The sequence below is a fragment of the Engraulis encrasicolus genome, chromosome 10 (assembly GCF_034702125.1).
Source record: "Engraulis encrasicolus isolate BLACKSEA-1 chromosome 10, IST_EnEncr_1.0, whole genome shotgun sequence".
Taxonomy (NCBI): domain Eukaryota; kingdom Metazoa; phylum Chordata; class Actinopteri; order Clupeiformes; family Engraulidae; genus Engraulis; species Engraulis encrasicolus.
This window is the reverse complement of record NC_085866.1, coordinates 15753757-15779652: the sequence shown is the minus strand read 5'-3', so window position 1 is coordinate 15779652 and position 25896 is coordinate 15753757. Positions and strand designations below refer to the sequence as shown.

Sequence of the window (25896 nt, the reverse complement as noted above, 5' to 3'; positions counted from 1 at the left end):
GGCAATCCCAGCTTTAATCCCCCCCACCTCATTTTGGTTAAGAAAAAAATGCTAGTCAAGATTTGTATTTGTCATTGTATTTTTCCATATCAATCGATCAAAAACAAAGGGTTTTGTGTGTGTGTTTTAAAAACGAACAAGCAAAAGGGAGTAAAATGTTATCTCCGGAATTATTTAAATTAACAATTTTAAAGGAGATTGTCTGTTTCTTTATATCTTATGTCGATTGGTAACGCTGCCCCATGGGCCTAAGAAAAACACAGTATTATCAATGAGGATATTGGATAGATGGAAAAAGTGAGCGCTTACTAACAAGGTTTTGTGTCGTGTGTATTTTTGTGTGAAAGTGCCCCACAGACAAGAAGGACTGTGTGGCTGTGACAAAGCCAAGACGGTATATAACTCCTTTATGCGCCAGTGCACTGTTTCGCTGAATGATTCGGCGGCCACCCCAAACAGAGGAGACTGCACTAGACACTGACCTTGAACTAAAACTAGATTTTAAAAGATCTATCCTACAAGCCATTCGATATAAGTATGTTATTATTTGGATATTGTTATGTTTTGGGCACAATGAGTAGCTAGTGCAAAATGGGACAGAGGGTGAAGCTCTGCTGAAAATTTTGGTCACATTTGAAGTTCATTAGGATGCACTCTTGGCGCAAAGGGCGCACGGGGCCATGTCGACGCTGTATGTAGCCTATAACTTCTTCGTATAAACTCACACTGCATTGCCTAGCACACTGCCTTTTTCGACCATATTTTATTCGCTGCACTTTAAATAATTAAGAGTATGCTTGAACAGTACAGCTTTGCTTCCTTTACCGTGGTTAATGTATGTTCAAATGCTAATGTGCCTTTTAGGTTCAATACTTTTATTCTATCTAATTGTACTTGTATGAGAGAGTACATTTCTTTTTGTTGTCTTTAGTCGAACTAAGGACATTTGTCCTGCTTGGTGTCACCGAGACTATAAAAAAGCAATGTGTTTTTTGGTTTTGAGAGTATCTTTGGGGACAGGACTAGAGACATTAGTGTCCCTAGCTGTTCCAGTTAGTGTAATTTTAGGTGTGGATAGTGGGGACATGTCCATACTACTTTTGAGATGAACCTAGCTTGTCCCCATCACTTTATTACAAATATAATGCAAAAATAGAATATCTGGAAAATGTGCCATTGTAATGTCCACCACTTTCCAAGTCAGACCTACACATTTGGTCATATGGATGCCTCCAGTCACAGCGCTTCCTTGCGCGCAATTGTGCTTACTATGTTTCTGTTGACATGTGTATCTCTAGCATGTTTTAGATAAGTGCCGGAATGCATCCCGAGAAAATAAAACATAGGCTGTTGACGCATGCTGCAATGCTCAAGTAGATTTTCTTGTTAATTTGGCTTTTAAACGTGTTTCTGTTTCTGGAGACGTGGGGTGTGTGTTGTATGTTCGTCCAGTGTTTAAACATGATTGCTTAGGAACTTGTTTAGATTCCCCAAAGGAATGCATGGAACAAACAAAATCAGAAAAGAGTATATCCGTTCATACATCTCTCCGGGGATACTTAACTGAAAAAATGAGGCAAGCGACGAACAGGCTCCATGCCAAACATTAACAAGGAGTCAAATAAAGCGAGAGCATGCACCATGGCGTTGCAAAACAGTGGTTTCCGCTTAATTGAAATACAGTGTACCAAACATTTTCAGAAAATTAACTCAAGGCTAATTGGTTGAACGCGCTCTGCCATAAGTTATATAAACATGTATTCAGGGTTATCTCAGCACGCCATCTCGCTCTTTAACACCTCTGTTTGCCACAGCATTATTATAGTAATACACACACATACCTATTTTAAAATAGATATAGCTCAGCTAGTGTACAATTTCCTCTTCTATTTCAAGAAATTGCATTATCTGTTAGTGATTTTCATAGATTGCAATTACGTCACCTCACCTTGACATGGTGGAGCGCCTGAACCAACTAAATCATTTAACTGGCCTCCCCTACCTTGTAAAGTTCATATAAAAGAATTGTGAGATGTACAAGTTTGGCCGCCAACGTTTACAGGAGATATCTGTTTAAATTGTTCAGGTGTAAGAGAATAGCTGAAACGTGGGCAACGCTCTTAAAGCAACCTTATGGAATATCAGCTGTTTTTACAGAGCCAATACTTCCAACCTGCTGACCTTGGTACTGTAAATATGAGTGCAGTGCAGCTATGATCATCAGAGGCTGCCTAAAACAAGCCTGTGAAGAGGGACATCACAACTTTATATGACATTGAATTCAATCGTAATTTGTTTGAAAACAAGATGTCGTGTATACTCGGATCATAGAAGAAAAAATAAATAGTATTCATGAGAGAACGTATTTAAAATTGTTTTGCCAGCCAGTAAACATATCAAACGAGGCATGGGACACCCTTGTGGTTTAAGAGTCTGTAACATAAAAAGAGAAAAGGCTTGGCACCTGCATGCTTGGAGGAAAGAAAACAACATTTTACCATCTTAATAAGATGTTTAATAGTAACTTTAAAAAGCGCATAAAATCGTAATACAGAAGTTGATGTTTTGTTTTGTCAGAAATGGACCAAGTGGGTGGTACCTTCTGTGGTGAGAGTCAGCGAGAACACGTGATCATACAATGACCAATCAGGTGCATCTCCAGGTTCAAGTATGTTAAATGTCAGATTGCAATAAACTAGAAGCTGTTGGTCGGGCCCGCGGAAATGGGCGAGCATAATCTCCTTAATCCCGGGTTTGTGGGACCTTTGGTAAACATCCACACTGGAGATACATTTTACTTTCCAAATTTTAGAGCATCTGGTGGACAACTGGCGGGGCTGCCGTCTCTCTCCTACCCAAGGCGGGACAATGTTTGCTCCTTGCCGTGGAACCCATCGGAGCCGTGCAATGGATACCCTCAATCATATTTCAACAGTCCCGTATCCATTAACCCTTCATTCAACCGTTCATGTGAACTAATCCGACCGGAGGAAGGCAAGTGCTATTATAACAGTGGCAATGTAAACAGAGAGAGTTGTTCTGATGGCAATAGTCTTAAACGGGAGGAGAGAGCAAGAGACAATACTGTGTCTGCTGAGCATGTGCTTCACAATGGAATGACCAATAGTGGTACCTACTCAAAGTATGACTACGGGACAGAACAGATCAGTCAAGATCCGCCGTCTTGTCAGTCTTTGGAGTCCGATTCCAGCAACTCGCTGCTCAACGAGGGAGGCAAGACCTCGATCAGCGACCCCCAGACCCTGGTATCGCCGGGAAGTCACACAAACATAGCCTCTGGCGGAGGTGGGTGCAACATATTCAGTCAGGGTGGAGTATGGCTATACTTGATTTTATTTACTGTGTATAGTGATTTGGTGATTTACATCATTCAACAACTTGAACTTGACCAAGTGGGTTGATTGCATGAATCCGTCAGGCAGGGGATCTGGTTCAGTGTTGAATGCTTGCGAGATGGTTCAGCACCGCTAGGGGTTGCCCTAAAATCCTCCAGGTTTCCCAGGCTTAGTGCGCAGTCATTTATACAACCAGTAAACACTAAACCATAAAACCCGACGACTTAGATGACACTGCTATTGCGCAGACACATTTACACTTCAGTCAGGCACTATTGCAATAATGTTTGTCTCTGTCTTTGTTTTGGGATTACCTTCGTATTGCGCGCCTAAATGAAATTGTCTATTTCTTGAAAAGTCTGCTGTGAATAGCTGCATTGGAAAGAGGTCTTTGTTTTAATGACTCGTAAAAATAATTAATATATGCTGTTGTGCTGTAAGAAGTCCCTTTTAACATGCCTTGAAAGTGCTAAATACCCTAAGTAGGGGTATTTGTAAGTAAGGCTTAATTACCATGCTGATGCTGCTTTAACTGCAACAGTAAAACTTCATGTGACATAGACCCCTGTAGGTTGCTGGGTGTTATTGTTCTAGTCAAATTCAATTGTAGATTATTTCATGCAAAACACAGAATCTCTTTTAACATGCCATTGTTTTTCATGGGCACGAGCAACGGATGCTTGCATCCCGGATCTCTCGTATGACAGACGTTAACCTTAATGGCGATAAGAAATAGTTCTGTTCATAGCCGTGATGGGTGTGTGGAACACATGTAACTATTAAGTTTCCATCTGACTAACACACGGTCCCTCCCTCCTGCCCTCTCCTCTCCATCCAGGTGCGCCGTGGTACCCAATGCACACTCGTACCCGCAAGAAAAGAAAGCCATACTCCAAGCTCCAACTGGCGGAACTGGAGGGCGAGTTCATGATGAACGAGTTCATTACCAGGCAGCGGCGGAGGGAGTTGTCAGACAGGCTCAACCTCAGCGACCAGCAGGTCAAAATCTGGTTCCAAAACAGGAGGATGAAGAAGAAAAGACTCTTGCTGCGGGAGCAGGCGCTGGCTTTCTTTTAGAAAGAGTCGTGATGCGAATAATAGTATTCCTGTAGAAATTCTGCAGCAGCCCCCCCCCCAACCTATTGAGGTTTACTGCCGCCTCTGGCTTTCACCAGAAACATGCACATTTGCCCCACACAGTCAAAGCTCAGTAAGTGTAAATGTAAATGTTAGACATCATACAGCACCAACAACGACAGACGAAGAGCCAGGAATAAACAAGTGAGAATGCGATCCCGTATGAGTGTGGTGTATGTATATTTAGGTGGCGTCTGTAGATGTGCTGTTGAATGTCCAATAAGAGGATAATTCCCTGTGTTTCTGGACTTTACTCATTCGAGTCTGTTACATTCACTATACAGTGAAGTTAGAATACAAAGGATAGCAGACTGCTCTAGTAGGCCTACATGTTTTAAAAGTATTAATATAGCGACGGGGTGGTGGTGGCAGATAAATGCTGTTTACTTAGCTGAAGAGGCATGTGTTGTCATCAGAACCCCGTGTAATATCCGGCTTATTCTGCCACGGAGGAAACTAAGTAGTGTAGACAGGCTCGATGCAGAGGGAAAGGGAATCTGAAAAACACCAGAGGCACAGTTCCAAACAAAAGCATTGCGTCTGCAGTGTCTCACATGCTTCCATATCCTACTTTGCCAACTTTTCGGGTACGTCACACGGTGCTTTATGGAAAGAATCTCAACCCAAAATGGTCAGTAGTCTATTGCCTATGACTGAGCCAAACTCAATTGCGTTTCCGTCTGTGTTTAGTTTGTACCATGTGTGCCATGGCGCACGTTCATGGTCACGGATACAAAGGTTGGTCCCAGAGCTGTACATTGAATGGTGGTGAAGGTGCTCCTCCTTAGCAATTTTCACTCCAACATTCTGTGAACAGGCACATTTATTTTGGCTATATGGTGCCAATTGCCAGAACACGTTTTCTTTCTTTCCTGTTCCACGACATTGCATGTGTCATACAGCTTGCAAGTTCCGATGGTCAAGGGCAGTGTAATTTATAATGTTGCGCGCACCCAGCTTCCCGCTGCTATTCGTTAGGCCCCGTTGATACTTGGGGCTTTTGTAGAATTGACCGTAGACGAACTTGAAATCCGTACAACTCTCCTGTGCTGTAAAGTTTAAGGAGACGCACAGCCCCCCTGTACGTTCCCCTCGCTCGTTTTAAGCTTATAAACACAGGACCGGTCCAAATGTGGAAACATCATGGGTTCAAGCCATTCACCGGATTTAATTTTAAGTGGATGAAGCTAAAAAGCATACAGTTCTGTACATTCCCAACAAAGGGAGGTCTAATTGTTGTATACAGAAATGTAATTTATTGTTATTATGAATGAAATATCCCCGAAATATATGTGGTGCATGCAGTCTGATCATTTAATATGTAGGCTATATTGTCTCCCTTTTTGATAACTCTGAGCTCGAGTTTTTGAAGACACTTTACCTCAAATGGTGTTTCGATTTTGTCATATTTAAAGCGAGAAATACCTGTTAAAAGTCTACTTTCTGAATAGCCACGTAGTATTTATTATTATTATTATTATTATTATTATTATTATTATTATTATTATAAGGATACTATTATTATTCTTTACATGGTATCATTTAACTGGTTGATGCTGCTTAAGCCTTTTTTTCCCTTCCGCCCATGTGAACGGCATGTTTTAAACGTTAGGCCTACTCTCCATAGCTATAGATTTGGGTAAAGTGTGAACTTCATACTGCTAATCGAAAATGTGTATATTCTCACAGAATAACTTGGAAGTGTTTGTTATGTCGTATATATAATTCGATTGGGTTCCTCCCTGTTGTATGTCGCATCAGTATTGCATTCCCATTCTATCTCCTTGTCTTGTATAAAATGTTACGAGTACACGAATGTATCCATGTGTATTGTTTATGGAAAAATAAAGTCTATGAACATTGTAATCTAGCCGATCTGCAAGCCATATTGAAAGGCACCACAATCGCCTACTGTTTAAAAATATAACACAATTGCGGTTTGATACCTTACCTCTAAACGCGTGCTTTGCGACATTTAAAGATCTGAATATGGATGCTGTACTATCCCAGCTTTACATAAAAGGACCCCGTCTACAGTGACAATGGTGCAGTGAAAGATTTGGGAGTAAAATGTTGGGGTTTTGTGTGTGCTTTTTGGTGTGCCGTAACTGCACATCCCATCTTACCAAATGGTGCTGTGTTGATGTCAATGACACGGAAGAGGGTGCCAACATTGCTTTCCAGTTGTACAAATGCACAATTGGCCTACATGTGGAAACCGGAATCACGAACGAAATCTTGGACGGCCACACCTTTCATACACACCGCTAACTCTAGATTGTATATTGTTTTTGTTTTTGTTTGTTAAACTTATGTAAGAATATGATTTCACATTTACATCTGGTCTTTTCTCACGCGCAAATGTAGGTGGTGATCAGATGATGTTCCCTAACAAATAAGGTGAGCACTCAGTAGAATGCGACTTCGTTCTTTCTTCTTCTTCTTCTTCTTCTTCTTCTTCTTCTTCTTCTTCTTCTTCTTCTTCTTCTTCTTCTTCTTCTTCTTCTTTTGTAACCTTGAATAGTAGTTACAAAACCAAACACTTGTTTTGTGATATTAAGCTATTCAGTATCACAGATGACGGAAACATAGACCTGCCCTGGACTTCTACTGACTAAAATCACGAGGCAGACAGAAAATGCTAATAAGAAATGGGCGTTAAGTGTCAATATTGCACTGATCGATATGATGTCAATGAGACATTAGTTCATTCTTCATTGTTTTTTTTTAATGGATCAACTTGGTGTGAAGTTGCGTAGTTTCTGAAAGGAAACCATTGTGCTGATTTGCTTAGTGGGATTTACAACACATGAATATTCATTTATTAAATGCTTATTCCGACAAAAAAAACAAATGCTGCCTTTCCGTGTAGCGTAGCTTATATGCCCTTAAAAACACTGCCTTTATTGCTCCATTCCGGATCTTAAAAAGCCCGACTGTATGGCTGTCCATTTGGGTGCTCTGCATCGCTTTTGACTTTGAGACTATAGCCTCGTCGGTTTATGGTGTCTCCTGTGTGCGGAGCAGAGGTCATTGAGCGCCACCGTGGCCTTCACACAGAACTTGTGTCATGTGGTCTGGTGGGCCCCACACACCACTCCCTCGTCACTGTCTCTTGGCCACAAACAAGGAAAGGACGTGTTTTGCCCTGCTTAGCCGAAATATGCACACGAAGACATTGTGCTTATTACTTGCATTTCTAGGCACACATCAGTGCGCACCCTAATGTGTCGGAGTGGATGCCTACCACGTGTTTGTAATTCTGGGTTGTGTAACTTTGCGGCAACCATCAAAAATACAACTGCGTCAGCGTCCTACGCCATGTCTATATTAAAATATTTAGGCATGGTGGCATTCATGTTGTAAATTCGGATGCCAAGCATGTCTCCATGTTCTGTTCCCCTTCTGAAGTACAATGGCGGACAAGCGGTTGTGCGTAATCGATAAATGGATGTCTTGCCAAATTAGTTTAATGTGTATAGTTTTACCATTCATCTCTTTTTTTGCAGTGCAACGTTTCATTTATTGAGCTGGCAGGAATTCACATGTGGGATATATTTACAAATGGAACAGTCCTTTAAAACGTCAGCATCGCAGTAGAAGCTTTACGCATTTGAAATCAAATAACTGCACACTTATCTCCACCTCGTGGTGGTAAAATGATTCCCCGTTTTTCTTGGCCATTACTTAGATGGAATTTATGGATAATGAAAATGGCTTTATGGTCATTTGGGGTGATGCAACTATGATGCTTAACTTGATTCTCACTGGTTACATCAGTATGCTTAATTATTGTGGAGAGGCCATCGCAGCTTCAAAATATTGCAATATGCGGTAGATTGGCGTAAATATTCGCATAGTGCGCATATAGGCTAGCGGTGTAATGATACGATAGCCTTTTTCTCAATACACATTGGTGGAAGTCATGAAAAATGTTTGGCTAAATCATCATACTTTGACTTGGTGCAGTGCGCGTTGCAGTCTGTTATGCTATCTTTGAGGGCATAACATGGCCATCTTGAGGCTGTGTGTACCGCCTTACATAGGCCCCACCCAAGCGTCCAGATATCTCTGCGGAGGCGGGAGTAGCATACAAATTGAAGGTCAAGTTAGTGTGCGCCTTATATGGATTACTAGTGTCCTGTGCGCAAAGGTAGTCAGCATGGCATCCTCAACAGGAAAGCAAGAAATCCAAGCGTTGCGCCGACATCTCCAGAAACCTGAAATATTTCATTAAAATGTCCAAATATACTTGAGTCCTGCGAGATTTGTTTATGAGCCACCGGATGTTTTCATTTGAATAAAACCTGCCATTGTGCTGCGCGCTGTCGTAAGACTGCAATTGTGCGTAGGCCCGTATCCCCACGGCCCTTTTCCGCAACATAATTAGCTTGAAGTCAAAGAAAAATGATGGACGATTTTTGCTGTCAGGTATTTAGCGATTTCATTGTTTTGTCTTCAACTGCTGACACATTTGAGTAGTGGACAAATACAATATAGTTTCTTAAAGGTGGTTGAAGTCCTTGATAGTCGCGTTTGGTCAAAACCCATTCTGTAGCCAACAACCGGATCACAGACTTTTGTGGAGAGGCGACTTGTTTTCGCCACGTTTAATATGTGTATGTTTAGGGAAAATGCATCGTGTATTTTACTGAAGGAAGCAAAATTCGTCCCATAGACTTATTTTTGTTATTCTTCAGCAACAATGTGCAGTGTCTGCATACCCAAATATTACCAAGACTGAAATGCGCTGATGCGTAAATGTAAGAATGAAACTTCGACGCCATAATCATTTTATTTCACATAGGGTCTCCTTCATCAACATTTAAAGCATTCTAGGTTTACATTTGGTACCAGTGCAATGAATGAATAGACACTTTGCACAGCGCGTAGCTCCTTTGGGGTGGAGGCTGTCCTTTGCAAGAAGCACAAATATTATCTGAAGCAGCTTGAGAAACGACCATTGTACAGACCGGAGACTGTGCTGCTCAACTTGACCGTATCTCCCCTTGATAAATTTTGCTTGACAGCAATGAATACGAATAAAAGCTTTCCACCATATACATGTGCTATTTTTTCATTATACATTCTAAAGGTCGCGTTGGAAATAGTGCTTGAATTCTGAAGAAAGCGTGTGTTGATGTATGTAACAGCGCCTCAATTTAAGAAATGTGTATATTGTTTGCCATAGGGTGGATTTTGTTGACGCACACTAGAAAATCATCAGGGGCCTTGTGTAAGATATAACCATTTAGTTTAAAATACTGGTGACACATCGAAAATGAAGGCCACAATTTGCGCGTCTATACGGCGCTTTCCTTTGGATAACCTGCTTCAACAATTCACTCTTGAATTTTCCTTTAAGGGTCAACGATAATATTTGCTGATCTGAAAAGGGTCGAAGGGCTGCAATGAGGTTAGCTAGGAAATATTGGATGTATGCGATGTAGTCGAAGGTGTGTAAAAAAACAACAACCAGGTAGCATAGGTCTTTAGTTGCAACAATCTATGCCGTCTTGTTATTAGTAAACATTCCAAGTGCGCACACAAGATAAGTAAAATGTAATGCATTGGTACTTTGGTTCATCACATTTTATTTCCCCTTCTCCACAAAGGCACCACATTAATTTATTTATTAGCAATACGCATCGATCTTAACACACCTTTGTCCCCAGTGCCAGGTATATTTTAAAACTATTCATTGATGTAAAATAAAGCAGGTGATGCAACAATGTGTGTGCAGCAAGTAGGAATACCAAACATACAATTTCCAGCATAGCAGTGGTGCTTGAAGCGTGCGCCCTAGTGATGTCCTTATATGATTGACAAGTGCGTCCTGGATACGTGTGTTTAGCCTCCATCCACGTGCATTTAATTTTTAAAAGTAGTCTTCAATTATGAGGAAATTAAGCGGTAGTCTGACATAGAATTGCCCCTCTTTCTCTCTCTCTCTCTCTCTCTCTGTCTCTCTCTCTCTGTCCACTTGGCAGCTACCGTGCTAAACGTTTCATGGTGACCATCCTTTTCAAACTGGATCAGAATGTATTGTGACTAGATAATGTACACACGAGACTTGTGTAGCCCCACAAAATTAATGAGATTTCATACGGCGCGGGTCCCCTTGCGAACACTCCACGGCTAGGTGCACACTGAGACCTCAGTAAAAACTATGGCCATTTTTGTTGTTGCTCCAAACTGTTCACAGCTCATACAAGCGGGTTTAACAGCCGTACTTACATCCAATTAAATTTATCTAGGCCATGAGGGGACGGTAATGGCATTACGCACGCTCCCCATATTTAGCCGTGGTTTCTGACCGTTTTGAAACGAGACGCCACTGAATAACCCTACTGTAAACTGCGGTCTATGGGTTCAGCTTTGAAAAGGATTGTGATTCCCTTAACCATATAGTTACGAAAGTCGTAGGTTGGTCGGAGTTTACAGAGATGGAGCTCTCCTGCAAATAGAAGAGCTATCAGCAAGAACGCCAAATCGATCGGTTACCATGAACTCTGATCGAGCGACCTTTTACTTCACGCGTTTACTTCTTGTGTTGAAGGGCGATCGTATTAAAGCGAACTGTATTCTTTAAAACAACAGTGAAGAGCAGATTTAAGGTGGTAATTATGGACACGGGCTGCAATACATTGACTGGATGCCGCAGACAGTGTCGTAAAGGTTCCTCTTCCCCCAACAGTGGTGTTTGTAAGCAGAGAATGGCAAATATTTACAACACCTATTCCTTCTGCGCCTGCTTGGGCTCTGGGAGGGTTTTTTTTTACCCTGTCTGAAGTTTGGATGTCTAATATTTAGCTAATCCAAGTAAAACCAATCTTCAATTCGCCAAATTGTCCTGATGTGTAGAGATCAGCCATTTGCAAAAGTAACTGTGCTTATTTCAAGAAAAGGCGCAATAGGACCGAGCCCCTGGGTCCTACTGCGAGTAGATTAGGATCTTATTAACCCCTTCAGCCATGTCCAAGCTGTGTAAGAAATAAGGCATTGGCGAGTGCATGGAGCGTGTATTCCATTTCTGCACTTTCCTCGTACAGATGTGCCAAGTCTACATTTGAGGCTATAGTCTGCAGTTTGAATGCAATAAGGGAATCTTGAAATTAATATTATTTAGAAATAGCCAAACTCATGAATTAGCCTACAGGCACAAAATACTGAGTAGTCAGTATGTTACGGCCCTCCTTTGAAGTTATTTCTCCAAATCAATCCACTTGGTCACGTTTTACTTAATTATTCATCTAAGAGAGATACATTTTATTTAAGATCACTTAATGATACCCAAAACTGGATTGCCTGTGATTGTGGGGTGCGTGAATGCGTGAGCCCTTCTTCTCACGAGGAAAACTAGTAGTTTTACAAATGCGCTGATCTTAACCATTTTCTCAATGCCTTTTCATTTATTTGAGCTTTATTTGAACGTGGTTCTTTGAAAAATCCCAGTTACTTCCTAATTATATCTATCTAACATTATCTTTGTTAGTCTTGCGTTGGTGCCGTTGATGTGTTTGAGGTGCCATTTCTATCAATTAATCCTTAATCCTTATTTGAAAGGGTATTCGCAGGTGTGAATGGTTCTTTACTGAATAACTTTTCCCCTTTTCACTCTCTATTTCTTTCTTTGTTGTTTATAGAACAAAGGGATTTTGCTTTTTCTCCGGCCATTCGCACTTTTATGGTGGACGTTGGAAGGATTTTAGTGGTCAAATTCAAGTGCTGTCTGGACAGCTGTCTGTTTTCTTTGTACTTGGTTGCAGGCATCTCGCAGGCATCTCACACGCCAACCTTTTTATCTGTCTAAATGGGATCAAAACAAAGTAATGACATTGCCACCGGCGTGAGACACAGACGTCTTAGCATCATATCTGTCTTAGTATCATATCTGTCTTAATCAGTGATACGCGAAATATGTGTTTCGAAAAATAAAAGTCCAAGCGCCTAATTTCTGATTTCTGGAAAGTAATGCGTGCAATGTTAGGGTAAGTTTTATTTGGTTGATATATCACTTCACATCCAATTGCTTTGTTGTGTTAAACAAAAATAAACTCATAAGGCATTACTAGGAATAGTATTAGTTATTTAATGTTGGAGAAAACGCGCCATGTTATCAGATCATGGTTTTGTTGTTGGAAAAAAAAAACATGAAGATAACGTTGCGCAATGCCTGGAGCTTAGTTATATGTAAATGATGCGTCGAGAGGATTTGAGGTCTTCATATTGTGCTACAAATCTGTCATATTTTGTCAAATTCCCACATAACCCCCTGGCATTGGTTGATTAGGGCTTGATTAGGCTGGACGCGCACAGTGGTGTAGCCTTTTCATGTATTACAAATATTGCAAAAGATTATAGAGAGTTGCAATATCTGTATATTATTCCAAAAAAGTCAGTTAGATAGGCTACTGAACGTGTGGTTCAATGTGTGCTTCAAACATTCACAGTGGTCTGCCGTAGTCCTCTTGTTCGATTTCAAGACCATCTGTGAAGGCCAAAGTGAACAGGACACACAGAAAGTCGATGTGGATCTGTATGTATTCTGTGCAATGCTCTTATCTGGGTGGATATCCTTTATTATTCTGGATGTGATGTGCGCTTGGCCATTGGACTGTTGTTGCATATCAAACGGGTGTACTGATTTTGAAAAAGATGGGTAAAGCGACGTGCGTAAAAGAACGAAGACATATTTGGCTACACTAAAGGCGCAAGTCCTTGTTGTCGCTTGATATTGTTTATTTTGCTGTTTTAGGAAAACATGCTTAAAAATAGTCGTTTCAACTGAAAAAAAGCAAAGCAAAGTTGGAAGCAAATTATGTTTTCATTTTGGAAGACACTCAAATTCAAGGTCTACATCTGCTCTCAGTCCAATCAAGGGTCTAGCAAGCCCCAGGAAAATAAAAAACACACGAATCATGTTCAACGTTAACCGTGTGTAATGTGTCAACATTGGTCTACATGGTAGGCCTACGACATCACTTAGCGAATCACTTTTTGTAATGTTTTAATTCGCCGTCCATCGCCTAACTATGGTGTTTGTACGCTGACTGTCGTATACTGCTACGCAGTTGAAATGTTAGCACAAACATGTATACTATATATACACTAACACACAATCACAGAATACTACCTCGGAATCGTCGATATGGGGTGGAGCAATATGTTTGATAGTCTTCCAAGTTGTACTGGTGTAAAACGTTACATAAATGAACATGACATTAACTATGACCAAGAAGGTACTATCCTGATGTTATTTCTGTTTAAAAAAAAGCCCCTCTGATAAAGGCTACATGTCAGGTGGCTATTTCAAGGCCATTGTCATAGTAAAGAATATAGACATTGTCTGTGTTTCCTGTAGGCCTATTGCAGTCTGAAACTCGAAAAATATGTACGTAAACCTCATATCTACTTACTCTTACTGTTTAATTTGTCACTGGAGTGGAAATAAAAAGTCTTACCTGTTAAATCACATAATCACTGCAACTTAGCATGCAAACACTACCACATTCCTGTACTAAAAAACAGCTTCCCCATAAAAGTGATTCAAACAACAAATCGAAAATCTGTTACTCATTTTCGAAGTGCTCCTGCAGTGTTTTGGAAATTAATCGTTTGAACCTCCTAGATCTTACCTAGCAGAACCACTCCTACGCATCCAAGTGTTCCAAATTGATATATGACAATATCTACTTTCGATCACGTGTCTCGGGGCGACTTAGACGGATTGCGCGTCATCTCGCCTTCCCAAATTTTCTCCTTCTGCTGCTCGAATCCAAAACATCTATCTATAGTACCGAGTACGAGGGAAAGATGTTTAACTCGGTGAATCTGGGCAACTTCTGCTCCCAGACGCGCAAAGACCGGACATCCGACTTTGGGGACAGAACGGGCTGCGCCTCTAACATCTACCTCCCAAGCTGCACATACTATGTCCCTGAATTTTCTGCCGTCTCGTCGTTCCTTCCACAGGCCCCTTCGCGGCAAATCACCTACCCTTATTCCACGAATCTCTCTCAAGTACAACCAGTACGCGAAGTTTCTTATGGACTGGACCCGTCCAGCAAATGGCACCACAGAGGCAACTATGCATCGTGCTATTCGGGAGAGGATTTGGTGCACCGAGAGTGTCTTCCGCCATCCACCATGACAGAAATGCTCATGAAAAACGAGAGTGTGTATAGCCACCACCAGCACCACCCGAACTCCAACCACCCTGCCGGCGGGTTTTACTCTGGAGTGGGGAAAAATAATGTTCTCCCACAAGGCTTCGACCGTTTTTTCGAAACGGCGTATTGTGCAGCGGACAACCAGCCGTCAGGAGACAGTTGTTTACAAAAGGCTGAGCCGAGTAAACAGGACTCGGCGCCGCAACAGCCGGGAACAGTTTCGGGCTCTCAGGAGCAGAAAAAGGACCCTACCGATGGAGAGGAACACACTAATTCGAGCTCATGTACCTCGTCAGCTACTAAGGACGGCAACGGCACCAAGAGCAGTCACTCGAGTAGGTACCGAAGCTGTAAATGCAGAAAGGTTAAGGGACTAGCCCGGTGTTTTGTCGGTCAGATTTTATGTGGGGTTTTATAAGCATTCAAAGGATTTTATTATAACCTACAAAGCTCTTTCTTCCAATGAGAAGAATTTTTACGATGGGAAAGCACTTTGAAAAAAGGGGATGTTATGCACAGACGCTGCTATCCTAGAGTCTGTGAAATTTTAAGAGCGCGCTATTGTGACAAATGCTAACTTTGATCATGAACTTGCATTGGGTGTTTTAAGGGATTTTCTCATTGGGCTGTCATGAGTAAAAACCAATTGGGCATAACATTGCTTTTGGCGTCCTGTGAATGTGCTTTTTAGTAGCCAGCATGTAAACTAGCAAATCCCTCATAGTCAAAAGACTTGCGATGTGGCTGTGAGGTGTAGTGCTATGGCTAGCCGGACCTGTCACCCAGTCTAAATGGCTGCACCCATCTCACTGTTGGACCAGATCATGGACGATGCCTTACATCCCCTGTTTTCAACGTATGTGTGTGTGTGTGTGTGTATGTGTGTATGTGTGTGTGCGTGCGTGTTTGTCTTTACGTCCAAAGAAAAAGGTGTGAATTGCAGTGCGCCATTTCCATGTTCAGGGCTATGGTCATGTTTTTCTTGCAGCTGTAATGAGCACTGGGCGTGTGAGTGTGTATATGTCCATCAGACAGCTCGCAATGAATGTTCTTTTTCTTTCTTTAGTCAGTCAAATTATCATCTATTGACATGAATTATAGGCCTATACATGCACTTGCCTTCCAACGAAATGTACCAAACTGTGTATTAAATAGCCTAAGTAAAAACAAATATATATTAAAACTTTTCAATATGTATGGTGCAACAAAAGGTCTAAGTTGCTGTCGCTCCAACATGTTAAGCCCATGGTTACGTTACATTTACTTTGATCCAGTAAATATGTAACGATACCGTTAATATTATTACTCTTTATGGGTGATGAGAAGCTGAACAATACTATGCTTTCAAAACTAGCTGTAATTGGGGTGTGTACGATGGCTGAATATGCGGATGTGATTGGTAAATAGACATAATGCCTCATTTTGCCTCCAGTCACTGGACACAGACTCAGAAAGAAGAATATATGTTTTATGTGGCCTTGGTCGTCATCCAGGCATCCTGGCATTGCGTATAACATTCGTTTAACCATGGAAAGCAATACCAAACACCTGGAGGATATGCGTCGAACTGAAGTGGTTATTGGGTATGCAGATGAATGATAATGATGCAAGAGTGCCAAAGGCACGTTTTCGTAGTTTAGACCTGAACAAAAAATGTCGTGTACATACTGAATGCTCACATTTGCATATTAAGATTCTACTCATTTGTACCCATTTCTCATTTGCTTGCAGGTACCCCGCGCACGAGGAAGAAGAGATGCCCATACTCCAAATTTCAGATTCGAGAACTGGAACGAGAGTTTTTCTTTAATGTTTATATCAACAAGGAGAAACGGCTGCAGCTTTCTAGGATGTTAAATCTCACAGATAGACAGGTTAAAATCTGGTTTCAGAATCGTCGAATGAAAGAAAAGAAGCTAAGCAGAGATCGCTTGCAATACTTCTCGGGAAATCCCTTGTTATAACTGAACACTTTCGCTGGGTACTTGTGTATGTCACTTGTATTGTTATTACTGTGGTATGTGACTAGGCCATTTCTCCACCAGCCAAGAAAGAGTTGTCTGTATTTACAATGATGACTTTTGCAGCAACATCAAACTAGTGCATTTATTTGTCAGTAGCATAAAAGAATAGCTGTCCGTGATTGCATTGTAAGTGCATTTCCAAATTATTTAATGTTTGCTGTATTAGTCCATCTTAGGTTATTGTCTCGCCTGTTCATATGTTACGTGTAAACCCCCTCCCCTCTAAAATCTTTGTTTTATTGTGCATACCACACACAACATGTTTAATTATATATACTACCAACCGGCCTTTTCGGTTGTGGGATCTTCGACTGCCTTTTATTTGTCTTTGAATATTGTATATATGTAACATAATTGCAGATACTCGATTCGGACTTCGGACTTGAACCTTTCCACAAAATGCATTTTTTTTACATTTTAGCAATCGAGAACTGTGACGTGTACAATCTGTAATGTTTTTTGTCTTTGTACAGAGACTATGCAAAGTGCATTCGTGACTGTAAATATAAGTTTATTTCGAATTTCTTTTCCTTTCTCCCTGCTGCTATTTTCTTTATATTGCTGAGGCAAACACAAGAGCTTTAAATTTCGTTTCTAAATTATTTGCTTCGTGCTTGATGTTTTCTTGTTATGCGGAGGGAGAGAAAGATAACATTAGGTTTGTGTCCTATATCTGTCAGAATATTGAGGAATAAACCGAAAATATTAGTAAAATAATGCACGATGAGTTCTTGGTCATTTCAAATAATTTGATGCTAACTTAGACCCAGTGGGTTTTTAAAAGATCATGCTGTACATGGCTAGTGCGCGCGACACACACACACACACACACACACACACACACACACACACACACACACACACACACACACACACACACACACACACACACACACACACACACACGCACGCACACACACACAGCGGGCGCGCGCGCACACACACGTGTGCACACAATAGTGTCAATTATTTTGTTGCAGAAGCTAAAATGTACGAAGACGTGGCCAGTAAGAATGCAAGATACTAAAGGCATGTATAGGATATCTTACAAGCATTGGGGGTCGGTAGGCCTGGCACGTTTTCTAGGCCTGCGTACATAGGGAGATAGAGCAGGCCGGCGACATTGAATTTTGAGCTGCGAATCTCTGTGGGGGGAAAGACAGAGAGGGAAACGACAACCTGCTTTAGTGCTCACTAAAAGGACTCGCCACTCTCGCAGTCTAGACAACGTCATAAAGGCCAAGGCACTAAATGGCTATTTTTTTCCCCTTAATTGCACCGTCTGTTCGGTGGGAATGGCGTTGACTTCCGCAGTAAATAGCAAACAAGTAAGACTGGCTGTTCAGGGGGAAAAAAGTAAAGCGTTTGAAAACCCCACTCTGAACACCGTAAAAAGTGACCGCTATTCTGCTCCAAGAGCCGATAGCTGTGCAATTCACATGCGTGCTTTTATTTCAAACATATCCGAAGGTTTGGTGACTTAACACTTTGAGGTCGGTCAGCTTTTTTTGTAAACTTCATAAATACATTAGGCCTAGCTTCATATGGTGGAATGTTAATAGGCCTACTGTTTGCGTCTGTGCGTATTTTGTGTGCGTACTTGTATTTTCTGTTTGTGTTTACGCATAGGCTACATGAGCCCGCGGCTCTGTTTCCACGTTGCACACGCGTGTGTGTGTGTGTGTGTGTGTGTGTGTGTGTGTGTGTGTGTGTGTGTGTGTCATGAAGAGAGTGAGAGTGTGTGCACAGATGCACGCCTGCAGTGTGCCCACGACTAATTATGCCACAGCTTCTCCAGGTTTTTAGTGTGTATTCATCCGGCATGTAGACTATGTATGCATGCTTGGGCGGTTTTTGCACGTGTGCAAAAAAGCCCCACACGTGTGTATTAAGTTAAAAAATATAATTAAAAAGTTGTCTTTGAACTTCAATAATGTCAAGGCCCTCACCTTTAACCCACCGCAATAAAGTGGAATCAAGGAGCCCCCTTCGCCAGGAAATGTGTGGAGGAGGACAAATAGCCAATGAGAGTGAGTGGGAACAGAACAAGGAATGTGTAGAGGGAACCAACTTTGACCCGTACAATTAAGCTACAGCAGGTAACTCTGCCAGCTTCAGCGGGCCCAGTAAATAGCATTTATTGTCCTTGTAAAATGTAATATTTTCATGCATGAGCAGTTTTAGGTTCACATTCAGGTTCAGCGCTTTGGGTGTTTTCATGGCAGCTACTTCATTTAGGTTTTGCTTTTTAAAGAAGGAAATGTGCTGCTGCTATGTATGCATACTTTTAATGTGTTTTTTATACATGTTATCTGGGATTCGAGTCAGGGTGTGAGGGTATTCTCGTGGTGCACTGCTGTGTGAGTGGCAATACAGCTTGGCATGTACCAAGCCTGTACAGTAGCAACACATTTGGTCTTTTGTAATTGTGTCCAGTTCCAGCTTCGTTTCTTTCTTTATATTTTGTTACTGGTAGGCCTTCTTCTGGCTGATAGTTCTTGTTTGTAGATAGAGAGGTGAGCAAGGACAGAGAGGGTGAGCCAGAGATAGGCGGTCATTGTACTCTTGGAAATAAGCGGACATGAGCGTGGTTGTGGAGCAGCGAGAGATCAAGGCTAAGGAAGAATCGCTGCAGTCGCCACACCCACCAACCTTGGCCCTGGCTCTCTGACGTAGGCCATCTATCTAGTTCCGTTGCCTTTGTATTGTCGCCATCGCAGCACGGCATAGTCTTTCTAAACATTATGCACAATTAAACAAATGAAGTTTTGAGGCTGTTGCCTCAAAAAGTTCTATCCAACATGTGATTTCTCTTTTACGCAAAGAAGTATGCTACGGCCACGTTCTTTTATAAGCACACGTTTGTTGTAGACTGTTATAAATATAAAGTCTAGTTGTAGATGCAGCGGCAGAAGTGTTTGTTTTTTATTTGCTTAGTGTTACCGAGGGTCTCTTGGTGAAGTGATCTAAACGGAATGCTGGACTCAGGAAAACATCAACTAAACATCGGGTGCGCTCTTGGCACATGGAAAAGAAAATGGCGGGGTGCTTAGGAGACGTCAACGTCAGCCTCTGGCCTGGAATACAGCTTATGGATGATAACACCGTTTGACTGAAGGAAAAACACTTATTAGTGAAATACATGTGTATTTTAATATATCATTTTACTAGTGTGGCGTATTCCGAAGCCTTCGTATTAGTCATTTTGTTAGGCCTATTGTTTCTGCACAAGACGGTATCTGAAATCGACCAATTTCTAAAATAACCATGATGCATCTTTTTTTATGTTCTTTTTTATAAGAAAACATGCGATAAATTAAATCTCTCAACTTGATTAGTCTCCTCCCTACATTTGTAGTAGTGTTGAAATAAGACGCGATGGGGTGTATAACCGAATGGAGGACTATAGGCTACATTGGTTTTTTTTTCCAATTTTGGGTAAGAATTTACTTGTAAGTTTGCATTAGAAGTGCTATAGCCAACTTGGTCGTTTGTAGGCCTACGAGATAAAAGAACCTCCTGGGCGGTGTTCTGTACTAATTCCTGTGGTCTTTTCGCAATATTAAAATTTAATATAATGCTGATGTGCTTCTCGACTGCAACTCTCTGATTTATAATTGTATTTAAGACGTTACATGCAGCGACTATAAATTCCGAATAGCGCTGTGGGTGGAAGGGTGTTTAGTGAAGGGAAAAAGAGCTGAACCTCGTTACTTTAAATTGGAAGGATATTTCATGGCACTCGCTATCCATCTGCAGGTCTAGCCCGCCCTGATGCAGGCCAAAACAAATGTACAGTATGCACCTGAGAGACGTTCTTACGAAATAAATACAGAGATGTGCAAGTGTGTTGGACAGTCTTCACGAGCCTCAAGTCCGCGGGCGAAGTTAGGAGAGAGCAATGTGCTTTGACTAACAAACTATAGGCCGATGTATATTGTCTTTTTAAATCGCATTAACTATGTTAATTATTTTAATCAGCCTAAAATGAAACAAAGAGATTGTTAATTATGACACACAACAAGTCCTCATGGTGTAGGCTACTTACAAAACAGATAGTAACCGAACACCGCTATTAAACATCAATGACAAAAGTGACGAGACATACCAAATTCTTATTATGGGTATTTTATTTCTTAGAATAATTAACTTTTACAGCAACCTGCGGCGATAGTGGTATCGCGTTCACCTGTTATTTCGAAAGGAAACATTGTAAGAAAAAAAAACAAAAAAAAAACAACAACACTTTTACTTTAGACAGAGACACTGGTCTAAAAACAAACCAAAAAAATTAATTCGCTAAAACGCCCTCCAAAACATGCCTCCAATTTCTGAAAATTACAATTACACTGATGACATGTAGGCCTACTTATCAAATGACTTGTTTTCCTGGACATGCAGACACGCCACAAAATAATACCGTGTTCGGAACACGACTGGTTCACTTTAGATGGGCTCATGGGCCAAGATGAGTGCCATGGTAAGCGGATAAGGTTATGCGCCTTAAACACGCCTTTTGTTTTCATCACTTAATTTCTTCAATTGATTAACAAACTTAACATACACAAATCACATAACCCATTGAAATTGATATTATGGTGGAGAAATAGATGTTTTCCAGTGTAGCGGTGCAGAGCTCAGTCCATCTCCGAAAGTGTTTTGCCTGCAAAAAAACAGATATGGTAAATAAAAATGTGCTACTTTGTGAGTGTCTTTAAAACACTTTGGCAACCACTAAAAGATAAAACGGGCTATTGCGGACTATTCCCCGAAATAGCCCTGTTTTCTTCCACGTTCACACAGGGTGCAGTATGCAAGCATTTGACAGACAGACGAATCGACCAATGATATCGATGCAATAAAATCCTCGGCGGGTCATTGGCAGTGACCTTTCAGTCTGCGCCCCTGAAAGATAAAGCCATGGACAAGGCCTTCAAAACAAACCACAGAACCGACGCACGAAAAAAAAACACATTTAGTTCATACAAATAGGCTAGCCTACTAATGCATGATATTTGGCATTTAGTTGTAGCTATAGGCCTTCTTATTTTATTTTTAACAAGTAGGCCTAGGTAAATATGCGCTGTTAGAGTCTGTGTGAGAGGCTATATGCTATGTTAGACATAGGCTATTGTTCAAGTCTCCTAAAGGCGTATTTAAGAACTTTTTTATTTATTTATTTTGCAAGGAAACAGGTCTCGTTTCCATCATACTAGGCCGAAATATCGGCAACATATTAACACACCACGACGAAGAGATAGCCTACCTTTCCGAAATTATGTTTTGGCTGTATCGGCGACCCCACGAGTAGTGGGAGTCAATAGACAAATTAATATTCTCCAGAAAGAAAATACATAGGCCTACATCAAATCTTGATCTACGTGTAACATTGATGTTTTTAATTAGTCTATGTAGGCTAGTGTCAAAAGTGTCTGTAATATAGCCTTAATTTAACATTTCCATAATATGTCTTCGTTTGAGAAGCCGAATTTTTCGGCAAGATGACCTAGGCTACCTCAAACTGCAACCAAATTATCTTTAATTAAATTAAAGGCAGTTGTAGGTTATTATGTTTAATTCTGTGTTTATTTCGGTAAACAATTAGGTAGGCCTACCCTAAATAAAACACAAATTCAGTTGAAACGGTGTACATCCTACACAACTAGATAGCCTACTAAATAAGTAGGCCTATACACCAATTATGCGACAGGTAACTCGTATTTTTGAAGCAGGTCTACATATCTTAACATCTCTTAAGCAGAACACACAAATTAATATCAGTAGCTACGGCTTATATGGAAGGAGAGCTGTACACACAGCCGACGAATTGTTTAGCTTGCCATAGATTCATATAAATGCAACAAATAGGCTATTGCCGACTGTAAGGTGAGCTGTGCTACATAAAAGTATAATTAAGGTTAACGTTAGGTTTACATAGGTTTACATAATGCAACTCCACTGCAATATTCGCCGATGATTTCTTAGATCTTTAAAGACATTAGAAGCAGTCGAGCATGCCGCGAAGGGGACCTTTCAAAAGAAGGAAATGGCCCATAGACTTATAAAGGCTAGTAGCTCAGTAAAGCGAGTTTTAGACTGTCCGTTCAGTCTCCATCAACGCAATCCACTGTTAACTCGCTTGGGCTCATTCCAATAACGTCAGACCAGTTAGGAAGACATCTAAACAACAACAAACGCACGGAAAAGAAACACTTAAATATTAATTCACCAGACCGACCTTGTTTATATGAAACAGCACGGAACATACCGTATACTTGTTCTAGAGCAATCCCACTGGATCTAACAAGCCTCCACCAGTGCAGCTGAATCCCAGGGTACGATCTAAAGAGTTCTCCCGGTTGTAAACATTTATATCGGCCATCACTTTACAATCTTCTTTAACAACGTAGGCTCACGCTTTTGGGTGGGGTGGGGCGGGTGGGGGGCTTGTAAGGCCTACTTGAAGTTTCTCATCAAAAAGGGTCTACCGCTAGCGCCTCAGAAAGAAGGGTTCAACTGCTCTTTGTTCCTCTGGCTGAGGGTGTCGTTGCGTGGAGAGTTCGACTAGATGGCGCCATTGCTCCGTCGTACACCCTCTGCGCTTACCAACTTGACCCCGCTGACGTCAGCTCAGTCTGGAGCATCAAGGCCACTTCCAGAAGCTCATTGGTCTGAAAATCACATGACAAGGCTTTCTGACATCCATAATTATGTTGCTGATATTTTTGCCCCCCCAAAAGATGTCAGCGTCCTACTGTCCTTATCCTTCACGGAAAAAGCTATTTTGCAGGAAAACAAAAGGGTAGAGTGGTCCACTAGACAACAAAAATGACATGTCCGAACAACGTGGCAGCTGGATCGTTTTTAATGGATTCTCTGGTCGGCGCTTCATCTCCATACAGAGGTGAGGCTTACACCGCCAACTCGGGGATGTATATGCAAACGACTGCAGACTATGGCTGCTCCGCGATGAGAAATTTCGGTATTCTGAGCGCCCCTCTATCCAAACGGGACGAGCTTCCGCCATCTACCCTTTCCCTGGGCTCGTATCACCATGCGCATTACCTGTCGCAGCGGGACGCCTGGAGCACAAAAACTTACAGGAACGGACAACCTGTTGCCCCGTCCTTGCATCCTTGTTCCTTCACGGCAAGTAACGTCAAAGAGGAAGAAATCCCGTGCGCATTTCAGGCTGACACGGATAGATCCAAAGACTCAAACGAGCCGTCTACATACATTCGTCTGGGAGACAATACCAGACAGCCGGATCAAAGCACGGTGGCTGCGCACGACTACTTCCGCGGCGGCCAAGTGTATTCTACCCAGGAAGGGCAACAGGGAGGTGGGTTTGAAACAGATTTTTCCTCCGTGCCCAGAATAACGACGCCCAACAACAGCGAGACTCCATCCCCAGAAGAAGCTGTCAGTAGCAGCAAGTTCAAGCAGAGCATTGCAGATGGAGGTATGAAAGCTGAGAAGCATGATGCCAAGCAAATGCAAAACAGAAAAGAGGATAATGCCCCCAAGACGGACAGCTGCACGGATGACTCCGAAAATGAGTTCAAAGGTGAATATTTATTAAACCATATAATTGCTGCGTCGTTCTCCATATGAAACACCATATCTGTCACACACACACACCACTGAATTATACATGTACACGCGGATAAACGCACACAGACACACACACACACACACACACACACACACACACACACACACACACACACACACACACACACACACACACACACACACACACACACACACACACACACGCGCGCGCGGATGTGCATAACACTCTATGACACAAACAATGTAAACCAACTTTGTATACAGACATACGAACACACATGCGTAAAATGTGTATTTGGAAATGTCAGAAATGTTACGTATGATACGAGTGGGAAAGCGTGAATGCAGAAAGGTGTACGGGCAATGGTTTTTTATTTTTCAACATGGCTACATGTAATACGTTCTTATAACAGCCGCTGGGGAATCGCATGTGAATGGATGGGCATTTACTGTCCGATTACGCCAGATATGACAAACGTGCAGAGATATTTAGTAACACGTTTTTACAGTGACAGTTAGACCTATACAGTGTCACTTTACATGGAGAATGGATATGTGTTTACGACAGTCACTGTATTAACACCGTTCCATAAAGGGAGGGAGACACTTACTGTGCAAATAAACACTCTCCCACTTGCCCAATATAACGCACGTCCACACACACACACACACACACACACACACACACACACACACACACACACACACACACTGCTATGCACACGTCCTTGCTGCATGGGCATTTGAATAGACACAAGGCATAGTCCCCTGCCACAAGGCCCATGGTAATCATAAAAGAGGGATTTGACGCATGCTATTGCGCCAAGACAGGCCATTGACGGCACACACACCTCGCCAAGCAAATAACACAAATGCGTATGTTTGCGTTGTTTTTAGGATCTGATTCAAATGTCCATTATAGGCCTACAGCTACTGATTGATAATATGCAAATTAGCCTACTAATTATTGGTCAATATTTGGTACATAGGGGCCTAATGTTCCTTCACATTTGCTGTCAAATTGACTAGGTTCCTATTCCTTCTGTTTTTGGTTACATGCGTAATATTGATATAATTCCCTTAAATATTGTAGTTACTGTCTTCGCATTTTTCGTATATAGTTGGGCTACATTTCTTGTTTTATCCGAAATAACAATTTAGTAGGCTACAGCTGTTTACTTGGGCAAATTCTACATGAGAAATACTCGGCGCGTTTCTCCTATCCATTGCCATTTTTTAGACTTAACAGAATATGAAATGTTAAATTCTGTTGTATATGTGATTTTCGTTTAGCCTAATTGAAAGTCAACGTTGAAGCTCAAATATAGATAGTTAGGCTATTTATTTTACAGAAATCCAATTTAAAAGTTTGCGTCCTCAAATGGCTGCGCAACCAGATTTTCTTGGCGTCTTGTAACTATTTTGATTATTTGGCACTGCTTGGAAAATGCCCAATTATTTCACTTTGATCTCTTATCTGTCCAAATGTGTCTCGTGATGTTGACCTTTTGGGCTCATAGCCAAGGCTTCGTTGTGTTGACGCATAGTCAAATACACTGCTAATGAGTTTGCAGTAAGCCCAGCTCTTTACTGCGGAGCCTTTTGATGAAAATGAGTATCGTTCTGTTAACC

The 25896-nt window shown here is 41.5% G+C and overlaps 3 protein-coding genes across 5 annotated transcripts in view; all 3 read left to right on the top strand.

The window, feature by feature from the left end:
- Nucleotides 1-1437: 1437 nt before the first annotated feature.
- Nucleotides 1438-9740, top strand: hoxc12a (homeobox C12a). The gene is made up of 2 exons (XM_063208168.1): nt 1438-3306; nt 4195-9740. The coding sequence occupies exons 1-2, from the start codon at nt 2724-2726 to the stop codon at nt 4431-4433; spliced, it is 822 nt and encodes a 273-aa protein (XP_063064238.1). The 5' UTR covers nt 1438-2723; the 3' UTR covers nt 4434-9740.
- A 73-nt stretch (nt 9741-9813) lies between these two features.
- Nucleotides 9814-17406, top strand: hoxc11a (homeobox C11a). The gene is made up of 2 exons (XM_063208163.1): nt 9814-15000; nt 16397-17406. The coding sequence occupies exons 1-2, from the start codon at nt 14310-14312 to the stop codon at nt 16627-16629; spliced, it is 924 nt and encodes a 307-aa protein (XP_063064233.1). The 5' UTR covers nt 9814-14309; the 3' UTR covers nt 16630-17406.
- A 5946-nt stretch (nt 17407-23352) lies between these two features.
- Nucleotides 23353-25896, top strand: part of hoxc10a (homeobox C10a) — a 63733-nt gene continuing 61189 nt past the window's right edge. For all 3 annotated transcript variants that reach the window (XM_063208162.1, XM_063208160.1, XM_063208161.1), the window contains exon 1: nt 23353-24256. In XM_063208162.1, the coding sequence (XP_063064232.1) occupies nt 23518-24256 (739 nt within the window). In that variant the 5' untranslated portion in view covers nt 23353-23517. The remainder of the gene's footprint in view (nt 24257-25896) is intronic.

Excerpts from the sequence above, each read along its gene's own strand:
- hoxc12a (XM_063208168.1), top strand. The coding sequence starts at position 2,724 with ATGGGCGAGCATAATCTCCTTAATCCCGGGTTTGTGGGACCTTTGGTA. Across the intron at positions 3,307-4,194 it reads AAACATAGCCTCTGGCGGAG|GTGCGCCGTGGTACCCAATG; the intron begins GTGGGTGCAACA and ends CTCTCCATCCAG.
- hoxc11a (XM_063208163.1), top strand. The coding sequence starts at position 14,310 with ATGTTTAACTCGGTGAATCTGGGCAACTTCTGCTCCCAGACGCGCAAA. Across the intron at positions 15,001-16,396 it reads CACCAAGAGCAGTCACTCGA|GTACCCCGCGCACGAGGAAG; the intron begins GTAGGTACCGAA and ends ATTTGCTTGCAG.